The 13213-nt window shown below is 51.3% G+C and overlaps 3 protein-coding genes across 12 annotated transcripts in view; 2 read left to right on the top strand and 1 right to left on the bottom strand.

The window, feature by feature from the left end:
- The window catches only part of NR1I3 (nuclear receptor subfamily 1 group I member 3), a 13694-nt gene extending 8936 nt beyond the window's left edge, over positions 1-4758 (top strand). Inside the window, exons 4-9 of one of the 8 annotated variants that reach the window (XM_023214318.2) lie at positions 1097-1266; positions 1489-1628; positions 2959-3104; positions 3194-3310; positions 3495-3615; positions 4655-4758. In XM_023214318.2, coding sequence (XP_023070086.1) covers positions 1097-1266; positions 1489-1628; positions 2959-3104; positions 3194-3310; positions 3495-3615; positions 4655-4745 — 785 coding nt within the window. In that variant the 3' untranslated portion in view covers positions 4746-4758. Of the gene's footprint in view, positions 1-1096; positions 1267-1488; positions 1629-2958; positions 3105-3181; positions 3311-3494; positions 3616-4500 lie in introns of all 8 variants that reach the window. The other 7 variants (XM_023214319.2, XM_023214315.1, XM_023214316.2 and 4 more) reach the window with 7 other exon arrangements.
- TOMM40L (translocase of outer mitochondrial membrane 40 like) lies at positions 3806-8495 on the bottom strand. Of its 3 annotated transcripts, none has more exons than XM_023214325.1 (10): positions 8298-8495; positions 7830-7979; positions 7479-7546; positions 7087-7179; positions 6701-6802; positions 6449-6554; positions 6117-6239; positions 5922-5998; positions 5608-5710; positions 3806-5472 (listed from the first exon to the last, which is right to left on the bottom strand). In XM_023214325.1, the coding sequence occupies exons 2-10, from the start codon at positions 7942-7944 to the stop codon at positions 5333-5335; spliced, it is 927 nt and encodes a 308-aa protein (XP_023070093.1). In that variant the 5' UTR covers positions 7945-7979; positions 8298-8495; the 3' UTR covers positions 3806-5332. The 3 variants fall into 3 exon arrangements, with proteins under 3 accessions (XP_023070093.1, XP_023070092.1, XP_023070094.1); XM_023214324.2 differs by having other exon boundaries at positions 7830-8079; positions 8298-8494; XM_023214326.1 differs by having other exon boundaries at positions 7830-7992; positions 8298-8418.
- Positions 8496-10804: 2309 nt separating this feature from the next.
- On the top strand, positions 10805-12157 carry APOA2 (apolipoprotein A2). The gene is made up of 4 exons (XM_023214314.1): positions 10805-10850; positions 11020-11095; positions 11399-11531; positions 11927-12157. The coding sequence occupies exons 2-4, from the start codon at positions 11044-11046 to the stop codon at positions 12042-12044; spliced, it is 303 nt and encodes a 100-aa protein (XP_023070082.1). The 5' UTR covers positions 10805-10850; positions 11020-11043; the 3' UTR covers positions 12045-12157.
- Positions 12158-13213: the final 1056 nt, after the last annotated feature.

The following is a 13213-nucleotide window of genomic DNA, read 5'->3' as shown; positions in this document are numbered from 1 at the left end:
CATGGCTGGGCATGGTGACTCACGCCTGTAATCCCAGCACTTTGGGAGGCCGAGGTGAGTGGATCGCTTGAGGTCAGGAGTTCGAGACTAGCCTGGCCAACATGGTAAAACCCCATCTCTACTAAAAATACAAAAAAAAAGAAAGAAAGAAAAAAAGAATTAGCCGGGTGTGGTGGTGGGTGCCTGTAATCCCAGCTACTCCGGAGGCTGAGGCAGGGAGAATTGCTTGAACCCGGGGGGTGGAGGTTGCAGTGAGCCAGGACTGCTCCATTGCACTCCAGCCTGGGCGACTGAGTGACAGACTCCATCTCAAAACAAAATAAAACAGACTATATATATGATTAATACCAGCCCTGCCTATCCTGTGGTTGTTTCATTCAGTGGGATTTAACCTCAGAAGTTTTGAAATTTTGCTAAAACATCAGGTGTTTATTTGAAAGGATTATTTGATTATTTTTGAAGGATCATTTAAAATATCACATAGCCAGGCGTGGTGGCTCACGCCTGTAATCCCAGCACTTTGGGAGGCCGAGGTGGGCGGATCACGAGGTCAGGAGATCAAGACCATCCTGGCTAACACAGTGAAACCCTATCTGTACTAAAAATACAAAAAAATTAGCCGAGCGTGGTGGTGCCTGCCTGTAGTCCCAGCTACTCGGGAGGCTGAGGCAGGAGAATGGCGTGAACCCGGAAGGCGGAGCTTGCAGTGAGCCGAGATCACGCCACTGCACTCCAGCCTGGGGACAGAGCGAGACTCCGTCTCAAAAAAAAAAAAAAATCACATAAGGTGATGCTCTAGGTATCAAGACCCCTCCCTCTACACTGTTTCCCCAAAAGCCCTCGCACCTTTCCTCACATCTTTCCTACTTTCCCCGCCACCCTTCCCTTCTCTCCCACGGTTGGTGGAAATGTGTAGGAACCCCCTGCCTCCTGGAGCCTCTAGGACTTTAGCCAAGCCCAAGAAAACCTCAGGAATTCCCCCATTCCCCCCATCCTTCGTTGTGCAGGGTGGCTGAGGGGCCCCAGAACAGGGACCAGCAGAGAGAAGTGCTCTGCTGGTCTCAACAGCTTTGTCATGATCTCTTGCCCTGCACAGTGATACTGTCGGCAGAAGCCCTGGCATTGCGGCGAGCAAAGCAGGCCCAGCGGCGGGCACAGCAAACACCTATGCAACTGAGTAATGAGCAAGAAGAGCTGATCCAGACACTCCTGGGGGCCCACACCCGCCACATGGGCACCATGTTTGAACAGTTTGTGCAGTTTAGGGTGAGCACCGACAGGATTTGGGTTGGAATACAACGAAAAGGGCACCCAAAAAGGCTGGTCTGAGAGAGAGGGGTATATGCCATGCACCGATACTGAGGATAGATCTCCAGAACCCCAGCCTAAGCAGGCTTCTCAGCAAGGAACTCTTCCAAGATAAGGCTGGCGAGGCCTAAAGGAGGGCCCTCGGGCCAGGGCCTCTAGCTAATATTCTGATTGTTGCAGCCTCCAGCTCATCTGTTCATCCATCACCAGCCCTTGCCCACCCTGGCCCCTGTGCTGCCTCTGGTCACACACTTCGCAGACATCAACACTTTCATGGTACAGCAAGTCATCAAGTTTACCAAGGACCTGCCTGTCTTCCGGTGAGTGACCTCCCCTCATCTTTCAGGAGGCAAACACTTCAGTAAGTTGTATATCCACCCCGAAAAGTCACTGACAACAAATTAACACATGCCTCAGCCTTTCCAAGCATTAGGTCTTGAATTCCCAGCTTTGTTTTTAACTGTGCCAATCAGAACTGGGAGCTCTTCTCCATCTCTGAAGTACAGGCTTGCATCTAAAGTGCCCTTGAGGTGCCGCGCAGTGGTTCACACTAGTAATCCCAGCACTTTGGGAGGTGGAGGCCAGCAGATCGCTTAAGTCCAGAAGTTTGAGACAAGCCTCAGCAACATGACAAAACCCCATCTCTACAAAAAATACAAAAATTAGCTGGGCATGATGGTGGGTGCCTGTAGTCCCAGCTACTCGGGAAGCTGAAGTGGAAGGATCACTTGAGCCCAGGAGGTTGAGGCTGCAGTGAGCCGAGATCGCACCGCTGCACTCCAGCCTGGGTGGCAGAGTGAGACTCTGTCTCAAAAAATGAAAGCTAAAAATAATAATAATAGGCCAGGCACAGTGGCTCATGCCTGTAATCCCAGCACTTTGAGAGGCCAAGGCGGGTGGATCACTTGAGCTCAGGAATTTGAGACCAGCCTGGCCAACATGGTAAAATCCATCTCTACTAAAAATACAAAACTTAGCTGGGTGTGGTGGTGTGCGCCTATAATCCCAGCCTCTCAGGAGGCTGAGGCAGAAAAATCACTTGAACCCAGGAGGAGGTTTGCTGTACCTGAGATCAGGCCACTACACTCCAGCCTGGGTGACAGAGCAACACTCTGTCTCAAAAATTAATTAATTAATAAGAATAATAATAAAGTGCCCTTGTCGGCTGGGCACAATGGCTCACACCTATAATCCCAGCACTTTGGAAGGCCAAGGCAGGAGGATTGCTTGAGCCCAGGAGTTCGAGATCAGCCTGGGCAACATAGTAAGACCCCATCTTTACAAAAAATAAAGATAAATAAACAAAAAATTAAAAAGTGGGCCGGGCGCGATGGCTTGCACCTATAATCCCAGCACTTTGAGAGGCCAAGGCAGGTGGATCACCTGAGGTCAGTAGTTGGAGACCAGCCTGGCCAACATGGTGAAAACCCATTTCTACTAAAAATGCAAAAAATTAGCCAGACATAGAGGCACATGCCTATAATCCCAGATACTTGGGAGGCTGAGGCAGGAGAATTGCTTGAACCAGGGAGGCGGAGGTTGCAGTGAGCAGAGATTGTGCCACTGCACTCCAGCCAGGGTGACAGAGCAAGACTCTGTCTAAAAAAAAAAAAAAAATTGAAAAGTGCCCTTGTTTCCTGCTTTCCACAGTTCCCTGCCCATTGAAGACCAGATCTCCCTTCTCAAGGGAGCAGCTGTGGAAATCTGTCATATCGTACTCAATACCACTTTCTGTCTCCAAACACAAAACTTCCTCTGCGGGCCTCTTCGCTACACACTTGAAGACGCAGCCCGTGGTGAGATGGTGCTAGAGCAGTAGGGGGCATGTGTCCTCATGGATGTGGTCAGGTGACCTAGAGGCTCCTAATCCTAGTATCTCCCGCAGTGGGGTTCCAGGTAGAGTTTTTGGAGTTGCTCTTTCACTTCCATGGAACACTACGAAAACTGCAGCTCCAGGAGCCTGAGTATGTGCTCTTGGCTGCCATGGCCCTCTTCTCTCCTGGTGAGCATCTCCCAAAGCCCAGAGCCTCTTGCCGCACCACCTCTGCCCAAACATTCAGCTCCTTGAGTCCATCCACCCCAGGCCTTCTAGCCTAGCTGTCAAACCTGCAGACTAGATCTATCCCAGCCTCGGTCCCTGGGGCACCATGCAGGCCCACCCCTGCCACCCACCTTGTCCTTCCCAGCTCCCTATCTTACAGACCGACCTGGAGTTACCCAGAGAGATGAGATTGATCAGCTGCAAGAGGAGATGGCACTGACTCTGCAAAGCTACATCAAGGGCCAGCAGCAAAGGCCCCGGGATCGGTACGGTGGGACACTGAGGGCTTGGAGGCCACACCAGGGCAGGAATGGGTTGGCAAAACATTGAGCTTGGGAGGAATGTTTTTTACTGTCCTTTCCTTAGGGAATTCAGGTATCTTGGGGTCTAGTCCTTCCCCCTGGCCATCCCTGTCTCACATCGTTTCAGCCTCCAAATTACTGAATTTGGATACTGCTGTTTCATCTCACTTTTTCCAGATTTTTTTTTTATTCAGTACAGATGCAAAGTAGTAGCTCAGAGGCTCTGGGTAATAGCATTCCTGAGATTGATGACATCCATCACCTCACTAGTCCAACTTCTCCAGACTAACGCAGACATTTCTCTTCCCTTGGCCTTTCCTCTCCTCGCCATTGGGCCAATTCCTTTGATTTTTCATTTCCCTTGAAGTTATGGCAATTCACAGTTTCATGGCCAAAGCCAGTTCCAGGTTCAATAGTCTGTGATTTATCCAGGCTCTGAGGTATGCACTGCTTCTGTTTTGCACATTCCTCCAAGAGCTACTTTGGCCAGAAAGGGGATGCTTTATACCATAGAACACATCCACCTTCTAGAACCTGCTCTAGAAGGCCAGGCCCTCAGATTCCACACAGTTGGAGTTCTGGCCAAGTCTGGAACTTTCTTCACACATGGCCCTCAGAGCTCTGGGTTCAGAAAAAACTGAGCACGGTGAGAGAAGACAGTGTCAGACTGAGGCCCCCTGGAGGACATTTGGAACCTCTGATCGTCTGTCATACCAGAGCATGATTTTCTCTAATGTTCAGACCTGGCTTCACTGAGGAAAAGTTCAGGGGATCAGGGCTTCAAGACAAGACTCCCAACTGCCTTATTTCCCTCCTGTTTTCCTGGCAACCCCACTACTTCCTCCAAAGGTTTCTGTATGCGAAGTTGCTGGGCCTGCTGGCTGAGCTCCGGAGCATTAATGAGGCCTACGGGTACCAAATCCAGCACATCCAGGGCCTGTCTGCCATGATGCCACTACTCCAGGAGATCTGCAGCTGAGACCAGGCTCACTTCCTTCCCCAGCTCACCTGGGACACCCTGGATACACTGGAGCGGGGAAATGCTGGGACCAAAGATTGGGCCGGGTTCAAAGGGAGCCCAGTGGTTGCAATGAAAGACTAAAGCAATAACTGCCTCTTCATGCGGTCATGGGGATAGTGGGGTTGGCCATAGGGACAAAGTTGTTCTCTGGAAGCACAGAAGATGGGAAGGAGGAAGCCTCAGGGCTAAGAGGTAAAGAAGCTCCTTCTGGGAATGGGTGGGCCCTACTTTCTGAGACCAAATATCTAGCCCTTCAGCCCTACTTTCCCAGCCTTGGGAGGCTCTGGGATGGAAAACAGGACGGTCAGCTAATCCCATGCAGGATTAACCAAAGGGAAAGGAAGAAGGAAGCCTGGAGGCAAGGGGTGCCAGGGGGAATTCAGCCATACCCCTTAATCCTTTCCCCTTAGTCCAGAGCCACAAGAGCATGGGGAAGGTGATATTGGGGCTGGTAGCAGAGGGGGGATCCTCAAACCTCTGCCTCATCAACTGCCCCTGTGGCAGCTCCAGTTCTGAGGAGGGCATGGTCCTATCCGCCACTCTGCTCCTGGGTCCTAGAGGTCACCCAGCAAGGTAGGCTCTGGAGAGGGGCCTAGTCTCTGGCCCTAGGGCACCTGACTCAGAGGTTCCAGCTGCTGTGGGGGCTGGCTCTGGACAACCTCAGCCCACAGTGATGCTGAAGCCACAATGGAATCTGTTGCGCCAGTGATTGAGGAAGGCTCCAAGGGCTAGGGTGACAGGCAGAGGTGGCATCTTCTTCTCCAGCACAGCACCTACACACCAGTTACTATCCACCAAGCCTGTTGGGGGAGAGAATACCCACTAGGTTATTTAACAGGAATTGGAGGAAGTAGTCACCAGAAATAAGGTCAAGTTTCCCTCCCTCTGCATCCCCCATTCCTCAGCATAGCCAAATGTCTCCCAATAACCCTCACCTCTAAACACCATGTTGGCCTGGGGCAGAGTCAGGTGGTAACCAAAGGAGAATGTTGTGTCTTGTAGCCTTGTGTTTGCCTCAAACTCCACTCCAACCTGAACCTGAGAACCATGGGCAAGGATGAGAGAGAGATCAGTATCAGTGAAGACCAGAAGGGTCCTGACGGGGGATCAGCAGAATGAAGGCATGCGTGGAAATATATACACAGCGTGGTAGGAAGAAAAATAGGTCAGCAGGGCGATAGAGGTCCAGATGAGCAAAAGTTCACAACTGACTTGCTGACGAGGAGGGGAGTGAGATCAGAGGTCTCACCTGTTCATTTGCCCTGTGGTAGTAACTTGCATGGGCCCCGCCTGATCCCACATTCAATGTAGCTACCCAGTGTACAGCTGTAAAATCCAAAGTACAGAGGGGAAGGAGTGTTAACTGTAGTATGACACAGGCCAGGAACCCCAGAAAAGTTCAGAATTTCTCTCCTACCCACCACTACTTCACTTCACCCCATACCGGAGTACTTCCCAGCCAGTGTCAAGATGGCCCCCTCTTCGCCTGGCCGCCGGTGATAAACTAGCTCTCCTCCCAGCACCAGCCGATGAGTGAGGCTCTGCAGGAAGTGAGCAACCATGATCACTGTGGGGGAACGGGGAGACATGGAGTCAGTCATAGGGACAACACCCAGACCTGCTCCCTCACCCGCAATAACCTCCACCCCAGCATGCCCAAGAAGTTCCTCTTCTAAACTCCAAACTGTACAGAAGATGAAGAGGCATAGTAACATTAGCAAATGGGCAGCCAAGATAAAAAGAACCCTGGACAGGAACCCTGTCCCAGTTCCTCACCCGACTCCCCAATCAGGTCAGGATTTCCTAGGGTCAGAGTGGCTGTGTAGTCATCTCCCCGATACTCGCCATCAAACTGCCATGTCAAGAACTTGGCCTGCTGCGTCTGAATGGCAAGAGCAAGAAGTAAAATCTCCCTCCCTCTTTATGATCATTATTGACTCTGCTCCTCCTTCCAAGCCCTCAAAGCAGGAAACCCAAGAAAGAGAAAGAGGAAGTGCCTCAGGGGACGGAGGCAGGAATTGTGGTCACCTGGAAGACAGCCTTAGCTCGGAGCCGCTCTGCCAAGAGGATCAAGACCTGGGCGTTCAGGCTGCCACTGCTGTCCATATCCCCTACCACAGTGGGGAACACCTGTGGAAGGGTATACACAGTAGTAAGGCTGAGCCCGATGGCATCACTCAGCCTAAACCCAAATATAGAACTTCATTAAGAGTGCAAAGTGCCCCCTGGTGGAGTCACAAAGACACACTCTGGGCTCTTCACAGAAAATGTTTCTCTACCCTCTCCCTTTCAGAAGAGACACAAAAGTCAGGTTACAGCCCATTCCTCCCCATAACACACACAATTCCTCTTCCTCCAGACCTGGGTCCCAGATTGGCTTTTAGGGAGATGACCCAGGTGTGTGGAGCCCTCACCTCAGTGGGACTGAGCTGCCAATCCCCTGCATAGGCCGCATGGAGGTGATATCCCGGCAAACCCAGGGCACTCATGTGTATAGTGTGAGCCACCTGAGGAAAAAGGAGTCAGTGGAGAAAAGCGCATTCCTACTCCACTTCAATCCCTCATCCTACCCTTAATCTTTTACCCATTCAGAGGGCCTCTCAAGAATCCCAAATATTCCAACATATACAGAGAGGGTCATCGGATTAAAAGCAACAAGCCCCACAGGCAGGGAGGTAAAGAGAACCCCACATCCTCCCTCATTTGTCCCACATAGACTGGCTAGGGCTGAAGTACAAAGGAAAGGAGAAGATGATCCAGGGACAGGAAAGGGAATAGTAAGGAGGGGCCAGAGAAGTGGGAGCACCTGGAAATGGCTGCTCAGAACCTTGTTGACAACGAGCTTCACGCCCTCCATCTGTGCTGGGAATACATCTGAAGGGGGTAGGAGAAGGGAAGGAATAAGCACAGATAAAGAACCACTACCTCAAAAGGTAGTCTCCCCTTTCAATTCCATAGGGAACACTTTGGAGGACTCAACCTCCTTTCGAGTCCTGCAGTGAAATGCTCCACTTCATTTGGGCACCTGATCCTCCCTGATGCTGCATGCCCCAGCTGTGATCTCCCCTTTCCTGCTCCCATCGCCGGACATCCAGCATTCAAGACCCTCCACTCCTCTGCCCCTTCATCTTGAGACACCCCAATGCCAAGTTCTCACCTTTGCATAGCCGGTGCAGCTCATCGAAGCTCCCAGGGTTGGGCAGGGGTTCCTCTCGGCGGGGGCTCCGGCGGGGCAAAGCCCCCATTGGTGCCAGGCCCAATGTGTTCCCCATTTTAGTCCAGAGGACGGGGAAGGGCCGGGGTTAGCCTGTGAAAGGACGCTATTGCCCCATTACCCTCCAACGGGTCCCACCCCCCATTATCCGGCTCCCTAGTCTCAGAAACTTCCACATGGGCCGATGCTAGACCTGGAACAGGAAGAGTAGGGAAGGAGAGCACTCATGGAGAGACAACCCTAGGCACACTCCCGCCCCATCTTTGATCTCTCACCCCCACCTGTCACCCTTGTCCTCTCTCCCTTTCTCTGATCCTAGCCCCCACCACAGACCTCACCTAGCTCCCTAGTCTCTCTACTCTTGATTCCCAGGCCGCAAGACCAGGCCCTCAATGGTGCAGTATCCCTTACCATCTCAGACCATCATGCTGCCCCTTTCCCCCCGGCACACCCCGGTCATCTTGATGGGGGCAGCCATCTTGAGTGATGGCAGAACTGCAGCTTCACGCTGCATTCTTAGCGTGGCCATAAGCGCCATCTTTGAATCTGGCAAAGAAAGCTGTCAAAGACCCAACCCACCCCTGATTGGGCCCCGCCCAATCAATGAAAGAAAAAAAAAAAAAAAAAGCCTCGCTATCTACCCCGAGCCAATGGGAAGGGAGGAAGAAAATGAGTGGCAGGTGTGACGGCCCAAGAGCTTCAACCCTGGAGCTGCAGAGGCGGGCAGGACTTGATTGGTGGCCCCTTAGACTTCAGTGGAAGGCTTTAGATCACTAGGCCTCTCCAAGGTCGGGAAAATTTGTGAGCGTGCAAGACACTAGAGGGAGCATCTTGTAGCTTGGGCCACTGAAGCTCCTTCCCCCCGTGTAGTTTCACCCTTGAGAAAAGTGAAACTACAGCTTGTAGACTGGCTTTGTGTGAAGGGTGGCAGAAAGAACCATTATGAAGACTTCTTTGGAAACCTGGTTCATTTCTATCGCTCCCCTCTTCCCAGAGAGCCCATGGGAAAGCTCCCTCACAGCCCTCCACAGCACACCTCCACATGAGTACTACTCATTAAACGCAGCACTCCCTAGAACGGGGACCCACCCTTCTCTTCTGGAGGTCTGCATCCCTCGAAGTCCCTGCTCTTGCCCACTTGGTGGAATGGAAACGGGTGTGAGAGTTTGGAGCAGAGCAGTAAGTTCTAGCAGAACTATTCGCTGAAAGAGCTGCTCTCTGTATTTAACCCTTACTTCCCTGAGTCCCCAGGCAGAGTTGGCCAATAAAATCTAGGAATATGGAGCCTGGCCCCCAAATGCACTCCATCCCAGGACCGGGGCAAGCCAAAGGGCTGACCTCAAGCACTAAGCGCTCCACAGGGGAATAATTGAAGATGGAGTAAGATTTCTTGGTCTTGGAGGGTGAAGGGTGGGAGGAGGGAGAAGATCAGGAAAAATAACTAATGGATATTAGGCTTAATACCTGGGTGATGAAATAATCTGTACAACAAATCCGCATGACACAAATTTATGTATGTAACAAACCTGCACATATAGGCTGGGTGCGGTGGCTCACGCCTGTAATCCTAGCACTTTGGGAGGCTGAGGTGGGCAGATCACCTGAGGTCGGGAGTTCAAGACCAGCCTGACCAACATGGAGAAACCCCGTCTCTACTAAAAGTACAAAATTACCCAGGGGTGGTGTCGTATGCCTGTAATCCCAGCTACTTGGGAGGCTGAGGCAGGAGAATCGCTTGAGCCCAGGAGACCGAGGTCGCAGTGAGCCAAGATCATGTCATTGCACTGCGGCCTGAGCAACAAGAGCAAAACTCCATCTCAGGAAAACAAACAAACAAAAAAACCTGCACATACACTTCTGAATTTAAAACAAAAGTTAAAAAACAAAGATTTCTTGGTCTCTGGTCAATACCTCCCTCATTAGCTCTGCCCCTCCACTCTCACCTCTCAGGAATGTTCCACATACTCAGGGAGTATGCTTGGGGGGGCAAAAGGGTGAAAGATACAAATGCTTCTGATATCTATTTAACTGATTTCACCCAAATGCTTTGAACCTGAGAATGTACCTATCCCCCTCCCCTACCCCCAACAGGAGTGAGACAAGGGCCAGGGCTATTGCCCCTGCTGACTCAATATTGGCTGATCACTGCCTAGAACTGATAAGGTGATCAAATGACCAGGCACCTTCAACCTTTACCCTGGCAGAAGCCTCTTGTTCACCTATTTTCCTGCCAGAGCCCTCCACTGGGAGGGGATGGGCGGAAGCTGTTTTCTGAATTTGTTTTACTGGGGGTAGGGTATGTTCACTGATCAGCATCCAGGTCATTCTGGGCTCTCCTGTTTTCTCCCCATCTCATTACACATTAACTCAAAAACGGACAAAATCATTTACACTTGCCTCTTACCCGACCCTCATTTTCCTAACTCCCATAGCCCTCAACCCTGTCCCTGATTTCAATTCCTTTCTCCTTTCTTCTACTCCCCAATATCTCTCTGCCAAATTGCAGTAAAGTGAGATAAGCTTGAGAAATGAGATCTACCCACAATGGAATAAAGATACCATGAGCTTTCCATGGTATGATGGGTTGATGGTATTCCATGGGTTGATATATCAGAGCTTTCCAGAGAAGTAACTTGGAATCCTGCTTCCTGCTGCATTCAAGTCCAAGGACCTCAGATCTCAAAAGAATGAACCTCAGATATACCTGAAGTGTACCCTCTTAGCCTCCACTTACACCCACTAAGGGCTGTACCCCCTGCCTCTCACCCCATCACCATGAGTCTTCCATGTGCTTGTCCTCTCCTCCCCCATTTGTCCAACCTGTTTATCCTAACATAATCCCTGTCCCACTGGGCCCATCATAGTTCCTGTCACCTGACAGGGGGTGGGTAAACAGACAGGTATATAGCCCCTACCTCTCCAGCCAGGGCAGGCACAGACGCCAAGGACAGAGACGCTGACTAGGTAAGATAAGGAGGCAAGAGGTGTGAGCAGCATCCAAAGAGGCTTGGGCTTCAGTTGTGGAGAGGGAGAGAGCCAGGTTGAAATGGGCAGCAGGTAGGGAGATCCCTGGAGAGGAGCTGAAGCCCATTTGTCTTCAGTGTCCCCCCAACCCCCACCACCCTCTTCCTAGGCCACCTTCCCCACTGTCACCAACATGAAGCTGCTCGCAGCAACTGTGCTGCTCCTCACCATCTGCAGCCTTGAAGGTGGGTGTGATATGGAGAGGGGGCCAAAAGGGAGAATGTGCTGGCGGTTATAGCTACCTATCTGCCTATGCTCTTATATCTAGGTCTGGCAACCAGAGGGCTTGAAAGGAATATCATTCCCTGTCTAAAGCCCAGAAAGCCCATCCAAAGATCTGACTGGATACCTTTTTGGGGAGGGGGCGGAGAGCTGGGGTGGATACTGGCAGAGGTATGGCAAGAGGCCAAGATTCATTGCTGTGGACCCAGCTGAAAAGAGTGTGTGTGTGTGTGTGTGTGTGTGTGTGTGTGTGTGTGTGTGTGCAGGAGCTTTGGTTCGGAGACAGGCAGAGGAGCCAAGTGTGGAGAGCCTGGTTTCTCAGTACTTCCAGACGGTGACTGACTATGGCAAGGACCTGATGGAGAAGGTCAAGAGCCCAGAGCTTCAGGCCCAGGCCAAGTAAGTCTAAGGGCAAGGAGTTCAGGGGCTGTGGAACTGTGGAAAGGAAGAAGGAAAGATGAGATGCCCCACAGAAGACTGAACCCAGGGGTGGGGATTAGGGCAGATTAGGCTTAAATTGGAGAGAAAAAGTCCTTCGTTGCCCAAAGATCCCACACGTTTCTTAGATAGAGAGGAACAGCAAGAACTGGGCCTTGAATTTCAGTCTCTAGGGTCTGTTCCTCTACCCAGCAAAGGTCTTGGCTCTATTCCCACCTAGGGGCTTTGCCATGCAATGGACGAGGCACTAGAGTTGGGGGACCTGAGTCAGTCTGCTCTGACCTCCCACCATGACCAAGGCCCCTGCCAGTGCCTAGGGTCCCTCAAATTAAACTCTAATCCCCTCACCTATCCAGGGCTTACTTTGAAAAGTCAAAGGAGCAGCTGACACCCCTGGTCAAGAAGGCTGGAACGGATCTGGTTAACTTCTTGAGCTATTTCGTGGAACTTAGAACACAGCCTGCCACCCAGTGAGGTGTCCAGACCATTGTCTTCCAACCCCAGCTGGCCTCTAGAACACCCACTGGCCAGGCCCGGAGTTCCTCTCCCTACCCACTCTTTGCTACAATAAATGCTGAATGAATCCAGCTCTGAGCCTGGTATGTTTGGGGGACTGGGAAAAGTAGGGGAGTAGGGGAGGAGAAAAGGAAGGAAAAGGAAAAGTCTGCTTCTAGAAGGAGAGAAGTTTGGGTGTGGAGGGGTGAAGAAAGGATTGAAGACACAACTGATGAAAATGACAGGGGGAGGGTGCCATGATTCTTCTCCAAACCCAAAGAGTCTCCTACGGGCTGGGCATGACTCTGCAAGAGAACACTAAAGAGGCTTTGCGTTGCACACGGAGCTAGGAGAGGAAGGAAGAATTCACAAACTGAATCCCTCAATTTCTGGATGTCATAGAAAATGAGGGTACCCTGGTGGAGTGCAGTGGCTCATGCCTGTAATCTCTGCACTTTGGTAGGCCGAGGCAGGTGGATCACTTGAGATCAGGAGTTCCAGACCAGCCTGGCCAACATGGTAAAATTAGCCAGGTGTGGTAGCACGTGCCTGTAATCCCAGCTACTTGGGAGGCTGAGGCAGGAGAATCGCTTGAACCCAGGAGGCGGAGGTTGCAGTGAGCTGAGATCATGCCACTGCACTCCAGCCTGGGTGACAGAGTGAGACCCTGTCTCAAAAAAAAGAAGAAGAAGAAAAGAAAAAAAGAAAACGAGGGTACCCCTCAGAATCTCCTCTTAGTCTATGAAGAAAAGAAAGCTTCCCAAGGTATCAACCAAGACCCTCCTTTCCCTTCTGAGCCAGGGCAACACTATGTTTCCCCCTTTCCCACAATAAAAGGCTCAAGTTTGCTCCTCTCCCTGGAAGTGCTCTAATTTCTCCATTTAAAACCTCTTGTCCGGGCCAGGTACCGAGGCTCACACCTGTAATCCCAGCACTTTGGAAGGCTGAGGTGGGAGAATCACTTGAGGCCAGGAGTTAGAGACCAGACTGAGAAACACAGTGAGACCCCCCTAATATATTTTTTTTAACTAAACACAAAAGCCCAGCTGGGTGCAGTGGCTCACACCTGTAATCCCAGCACTTTGGGAGGCCAAAGTGGGCAGATCACCTGAGGTCAGGAGTTCGAGATCAGCCTGGGTAACATGGTG

This window comes from Piliocolobus tephrosceles, chromosome 1 (assembly GCF_002776525.5).
Source record: "Piliocolobus tephrosceles isolate RC106 chromosome 1, ASM277652v3, whole genome shotgun sequence".
Lineage (NCBI taxonomy): Eukaryota > Metazoa > Chordata > Mammalia > Primates > Cercopithecidae > Piliocolobus > Piliocolobus tephrosceles.
The sequence above is the reverse complement of the archived record's forward strand: the minus strand, read 5'-3'. Positions and strand labels throughout refer to the sequence as shown.

Coding starts and splice junctions, on each gene's coding strand:
- APOA2 (XM_023214314.1), top strand. CDS start 11,044: ATGAAGCTGCTCGCAGCAACTGTGCTGCTCCTCACCATCTGCAGCCTT. Junction 11,096..11,398: donor CACCATCTGCAGCCTTGAAG/GTGGGTGTGATA, acceptor GTGTGTGTGCAG/GAGCTTTGGTTCGGAGACAG. Junction 11,532..11,926: donor GAGCTTCAGGCCCAGGCCAA/GTAAGTCTAAGG, acceptor TCACCTATCCAG/GGCTTACTTTGAAAAGTCAA.
- TOMM40L (XM_023214325.1), bottom strand. CDS start 7,944: ATGGGGAACACATTGGGCCTGGCACCAATGGGGGCTTTGCCCCGCCGG. Junction 5,999..6,116: donor ACTGGCTGGGAAGTACTCCG/GTATGGGGTGAA, acceptor TGGATTTTACAG/CTGTACACTGGGTAGCTACA. Junction 5,711..5,921: donor ACCACAGGGCAAATGAACAG/GTGAGACCTCTG, acceptor CATGGTTCTCAG/GTTCAGGTTGGAGTGGAGTT.